The sequence below is a fragment of the Lactuca serriola genome, chromosome 3 (assembly GCF_051521515.1).
Source record: "Lactuca serriola cultivar US96UC23 chromosome 3, Lser_US96UC23_V15, whole genome shotgun sequence".
Lineage (NCBI taxonomy): Eukaryota > Viridiplantae > Streptophyta > Magnoliopsida > Asterales > Asteraceae > Lactuca > Lactuca serriola.
The window spans coordinates 54,303,678-54,310,233 of record NC_136410.1 but is presented as its reverse complement, the minus strand read 5'-3'; the positions used below and the strand labels follow the sequence as shown (position 1 = coordinate 54,310,233).

Genomic DNA, 6,556 nt, shown 5'->3' with positions numbered 1-6,556 from the left:
CTTATTATTATCTTAAATGGATAGAAAAAAAATTAGAAACAAAAAATAAAAATATATTTAATTTCTCGCTACATTAATACCCATATCATTGTGATTAGCTTCATGAGCTTTTTCTTTATCAAATATAGAAACTATTGACGACTTTAAAGCCTTTGGGCATCTCGATTTTTCCTTTCATCAATTGATTCACTTTCTAGAATGCTACGTTACATTGGGTTTCCTGAAATGTTTTCGTGTTTTAATAAATGAAGTCGAAAAAATAGTGCAGAAAAGAAAGCCTCATAAGCAATCATCATCCCAATGAAGAAACTTTTTAGTAAATGAGAACCCACATTTCGCGACTTGAAAAATATGGAGAAAGAATGAGTGAGAAAAAGACGTTACCCCCACTGCCCTACCCTCCCCCACCACCACCCCGACCCACCCCACAAACAGCCAAATTCTCAGACACCATTTCTCTATCATATCTCTTTCTCCTTCCCCTTCACCCTCTGTACACACGAATCTTTTCTCTGATCTTCACACTCGTATATCAAGATTGGTTCGTGAATCAAAAACACAATCATCACACCTTTCGTCCGAATCCACTTCTGTTCAAACCTTCTTTACATTGGAAATGAAGAAATTATCATTTGATTTCGCTTTCAAAGCGATGTTAATATGTTCTATGTTTCATCTATGTCGGTCTGGATTCCTACCGGAGCCGGCTCAGCCGCTGAAACCACCGGACGACTCTTCTCCCAATACAGTCCCTTCGTTTCCGGTCCAGACTGAGTCAGAACTTTGCCGGTTGGATTTATCTGCCGAGTTATTCGGAGGTGTAAACGCCGCCTGTGGTCGTAATCTCGATAGGAGCAGGTGTTGTCCAGTGCTCGCAGCTTGGCTATTCGCGGCGCACGCTCGATCGGCGTTAGAGGTGAACGCTTCTGCTCCGGCGACTACTGACGCAATGCCCATGATGCCTGACGACTCTCAGAACTGTGTTAACTCGTTACAGAGCTCGTTGGAGAGCCGGAACATCCATATACCTCAGCCTAATGCCACGTGCGACGCCGTATTGTGCTTCTGTGGGATCCGATTACACCAGATCGGTTCACTTAGCTGCCCCGCCGCGTTCAATATCACGACGACATCTCGGAATGCAACTCCCACCGCCGCTGTCAAAAACCTGGAGAAGAATTGCCGGAATTCTTCCTACGCCGGCTGCACGAAATGTCTCGGAGCTTTGCAAAAGGTCAACAAATTTTCACTTCCCATGCTTCTGAATTTTCTGTTGACATGTTGATTTACCAAAATACCCCCCCTTTCATTACTTTTAAATTTTCTAACCATTTCTTAATCAATCAGTACGAATAAAATATCATGATTGAGTGATTGGTACAATTTTCAAAAATAATTGTGTTACTTGACAACACTATGAAATACCAACTATTTAGATTATTAATTTTTGTTTATGATCTTTTTGAAAAAAATTTAAAAATACTTTTGATAGTCTTAATAAACTGTTAAATACTTAAATAATAAATACACATTCTTTTATAAAACAATCATTCTTTGTGTCACGGGGTAAGAATGTTTTATATTTTACTATATTAGTTGCAAATTTCTTGTAAAAAGTTGTAACATAAATATTAAATAGAAAATGTTAGCGTCTAGAATCTTAAAAAGTGCCTCTTTGCATATGCACGAATATAATCGGGGTTCCACTTATTAATGTTTGGTCATATTAAAAAAGCCACGTATAATTCAATTATGTTTGGGCTATTTTAGTGATTTGAAAAGGCAGATAATGCATAGAGTAAAAGACTAAAGTACCCTTGTTGAATGATTGGACACTACAGTTAAACGAGGGCAAAAACGGAACAAGAAAGAGCCATCATGAAGGAGGTGATCGGGCGAGCAAGATTTTGACACGTGACTGCCAGCTCATGGGGCTGACGTGGCTACTAGCGAGGAACAAAACGGCGTACATACCCACTGTTTCTGCTGTATTACGCGCCATCATGTACAGTGCGCACCCACCCCACGAGTCCAAATGCAGCCCCGATCAAGAAAACATGCCATTGGCCGTCGATTCATTGCAGTTCGAAAAATCTGCATCATCTTCGTCACGTGCTGGTTTTCTTGTAATGACGATAATGCCCCTGGTTTTGGGGTTTGTCTAATCGTCGTTATTCTTTTGTCACGTCCGTTTTGGATTGTTTTGTGATGGATTTTACTGTAAAGTGCATGTTACCTGCTTCGGTTTTTCGTATTTTGGTGGATATGAGACGGAATCACGTGAAAGGTTTCGTGGGGCATAGCGCCTAATGTTTAGGGTGTTGATGCCTAGGGGTATTTTTGTCTTTTACCTTAAGGGCACATCTGTATTATTCTGGATTGTAGTTAGGAAGGAATTTCGATTTTTTTTTTCAACAAAGGAAATATTTAAGAGAGATTATTTAAACTGGTCTTTAAGAACTAGTTAATTAACAAAAAAAATAGTAACTACTTTTCTTTTTCGAAACGCATGTATTTTTGGTTATGCATAATTGTTTCAGAGTTTGTGAGATATAACGTAAAAGTATTCCAAAATATGAAAGATTAAAAGTACATAAACAAAGTATGTTCTAGAATGATATCGTAGACTGTAGGAATTTTGGGTTCTTTGGAGACACGGATCCAGGACGACCGCCCGAGTTGCTCACCGTCTGAGTCGAGTCTATACAAAAAACAAGTAAGATCTTAAGATTGCATTGTGAATGTAATTTGTTCGAGGGAATTTATATTAGAATCAACATATCTCATCTAAAAGAGATTTGAAACAATTGTTTTAGCTAAAAATTGTAAATAATGGTTAAGAAAATATTATAGAAACTTTTCAAGTCAGTAAACTTGTAGATAATGATACATGTTTAAACATACAATTGCAACCTCATCATCAAGCCAACAAATAAATATCGAGTCACTTCTTGTAGGATATGTTGGCTGATACTACGTGAAATACGTTGTAGGGAAAACAAATTTAGCAAACTATTAATGTCTTGCTCTAGAGCTATTGAGAGGGTCCCCTCAAGAAAGATTTCTAAAACTCCTTATATATTGTTACAATTTTTAGAAATGAAGAATTCAAGGACGGTCACCTAGATAAAGACAAATAAAAATCATCGATATGAATGCTTTTCACTATACCAATTGTATGGTAAGATTATTTTGCAAACATTATATGTATTTGTTATAAATTTTTATGATGAGATTGCTAATGTAATATTTTGTAGATTCATGTATTTAAAAATGCATGCATCCCCTTACTGTAATTGATAGTGCCCACCTGAATAATAAATACGTTAAACCCATGTTCCTAGAGATGACCATAGACAAAAAGCAAATCATGCCACTCTGGGAGTTAGAAAAACAGAAAGTTCGGAGTCATGGATGCGGTCTTTATCGAGGATAAAATAATATATTTGGGATATGAACATTTTAACCATCATATCTGATAGGGTCATTTCCATTTACATAGCTATCCAAATCAAACGCATATCATAGACTATGTTGTCGATATTTGTTGATTTGCGAACAAAGATAAAAATACATAAGATAATAAAAAAAATTGTTAAGAGGGAAGCATGTAAAGTTTATAAAGAATTTGATTTTAAAGATAACTTGGCTAGGCTAGTATGTACACTTATTGATGAGTGTTGTAGATGGATAGGCCTAATTGGTTTCCATAAATTGGCAAATAAGTGTTTTCCTAGTGTTCATTATAATATAATGACATCTAACAGTAAAAAATCGATTAATTCATTATCAAGAGACACATAGAAACTATTGATTACAATGCTCATTGACTTTTTTTCATGCCACAATGCATAAATGATTATGTCAACATCGTAATGTAAAACATAATTAAGATAAATATATGGGAAAATGACCTTTGAGGGTAATAAAGTATTCGTCTTGTATTCATTAGGTCCCTTATCTATTTTTTGTCATTATTATACCATTGAACTTATAATCCCTGCTCACCAAAACCACCGCGACCGGTTATCACCTGTTTTACCGGTTACCACATTTAATTAGAGATGACATGTCTTATTACGTAGAATTAGAACACATGTAATTACCATTTCTCTTTCACCCCTTTGTCCTTACAGTTAGGGTTCGTTTTAATTGAGGGAAGAAAAAGTTCAATCGAAGCATACAGTTAGGAAATTGAAGAGAACTGGTGAATGCGAGTGTTATAGTGAAGAAGATGGCCTCCGATTCCAAACAAAGTAAGTATTTAACAGTTTATATACATTATAATGGTTTATTCGCACCAAAACCATTAGTGTACTTGAACGCTGTTGTTGTTTCAATCTGTGATGTCGATTTTGGTGCAATGGATTTCAAAGACTTTAACTTGTTCATTGCAAAGTTGATTGAAGACAGTTGTGATAATGTATATTATTGCACTAGAAATGAACCGTTGGCAGAGGGTATTAGGAGAATTAGGAATGATGCTGACTACTTTGAGTTTATTGAAACGGGTTATAGTGATGAAGCTGGTCTAAGAATGAATGTGTATATAGACCACGAAAATGAACCTGTACTTGATTGGGCTGATATGGAAGTAATGGAAGATGATGAAGGGCATTATTCTGAGGAAGACCTGGATGATGATAAAGATTCACAACTTTCTGATGATATTCCATATGAGCATGTGGATGTAGATCTTGGCAAGTATCAGGTATCCCATGTGTACATGCAGTGGCAGCCATTTCATACCTCAACAGGAATGCAGAGGATTATGTTGCACCATGGTTCCATACAGCCATGTTCTTGACTTGTTACAACCATACCATTAACCCACTTAATGGTAGTTCCATGTGGCCTGAAGCTCCCTACATGAAGCCATTGCCTCCTCAAAAAAGAAGGTTACCAGGAAGGCCAACCCTTAAAAGGAAAAAAGATCAATCTGAGATGGAAAGCAAGGGGAAAACAAGACATACTATCTCAAAAGCAGGTTCAGTTAATAGATGCACTATTTGTAGAGAAAGGGGCCACAATACATCAACATGTCCTACTAGACCAACAGATGTAGCATCCACTTCAAGGCCAAAAAACAAGAAACCTAAAAAATGTAAAAAAGAGAAAGGTATGATATTAAAACAATATAATTTAAATGGAACATCCAACTCATTAACTACATATTTGTATAGCAGGTAAAGTGGAACCAGTTCAAGTGGATCCAGTTCAAGCAGATCCAGTGGATCCAGTTCAAGTACTAGCTCCACATGTTGATCCAGTTCAAGCAGATCCAGTGGATCCACTTCAAGTACCAGCTCCACATGTTGAACCAGTTCAAGCAGATCCAATGGATCTAGTTGATGTACCAGCTCCACATGTTGAACCAGTTCAAGTAGATGATCCACATCCAGATGTTGATGTCCCTGCTTAACCAGTTGCAACTAGGCAGAGGATACGAAAATACTCAGAAAGAATTACCAAGATAGGGTTGAGGAGGAAGGTTTTGAAGAAAGAAGGAAGCACTGGACACAACCCAATGGTGTTGGAATGATTTTATTTGGAAAGACAAACTTTTAGTCTTGTAATTATGTAATTGGGAAAACTTTAAGAATCATGGCACATGGCACATCTTTTGACATATTAGGACAACTGTGGGCACAACTTTTGTAATAGTGCACATGCTGATGGAATATTACAACTTTGTCTTTTATCTATATGCTTTGGTGTACGGTTATTTGCATATAAATTGTTTAATCTTATATTATCTATCATAAATCAAGTAGATTTAGTATTAATACATTAAGCAATGTTTGATGTTGTTGTTGTTGTTAATCTGGACCATTTTACCCTTGGATCACATCAACACATTAACAATTGATTACTGCCAAATTTAATCTGGACCATTTTACCCTTGGATCACATCAAGACATTAACAATTGATTAATGCCAAGATTTAGTCTTAATACGTTAAGAAATGTTTGATGTATCCAATGTGGTTAATCTGGACCATTTTACCCTTGGATCACATCAACACATTAACAATTGATTACTGCCAAATTTAATTTGGACCATTTTACCCATGCATCATGTCCAATTCATTAACCTTTTAAACACATTAATACTTCTTGGAAAGCACTCAAAACATCAAACTATCATTAATCAAAAAGATTTAGTCATAATACATCAAACAAATTACAACATTAAGGATTACATTTAGTCTTTGAATACAGCTAAACTAAGGGTTAAATTAAGGGCTAAACTACTTCTTAAACACTAACAACAGAAACAACACAATCATCACAACTTTATGAGTAAATAGCTTCCATTTGAGTTTTTCAAACTCTTGTCTAACAACCAAATTTTCTTGTTTCATCTTCATCTTACATATGCTGATCTCGTTTTCCAATATAGAAACTTTGAGGGTTAAATTGCACAGTTCTTTTTTGTCCTTCCCAGAATTGACTTCATTTTCAGGGGTTTCAGGCTCCAACCATTCCCAGAACTTGCATTTTGGTCCTTCATTCTTGAAAAAAGTAACAAATTGGTTAAAGAAAGAAGATTAAAC

At 36.0% G+C, this 6,556-nt stretch overlaps 1 protein-coding gene across 1 annotated transcript; it reads left to right on the top strand.

The window, feature by feature from the left end:
• Window positions 1-380: 380 nt before the first annotated feature.
• LOC145092285 (putative GPI-anchored protein At4g28100) lies at window positions 381-2,446 on the top strand. The gene is made up of 2 exons (XM_079030213.1): window positions 381-1,234; window positions 1,842-2,446. Exons 1-2 carry the CDS (start codon window positions 617-619, stop codon window positions 2,163-2,165), a joined length of 942 nt encoding a protein of 313 aa, XP_078886339.1. The 5' UTR covers window positions 381-616; the 3' UTR covers window positions 2,166-2,446.
• Window positions 2,447-6,556: the final 4,110 nt, after the last annotated feature.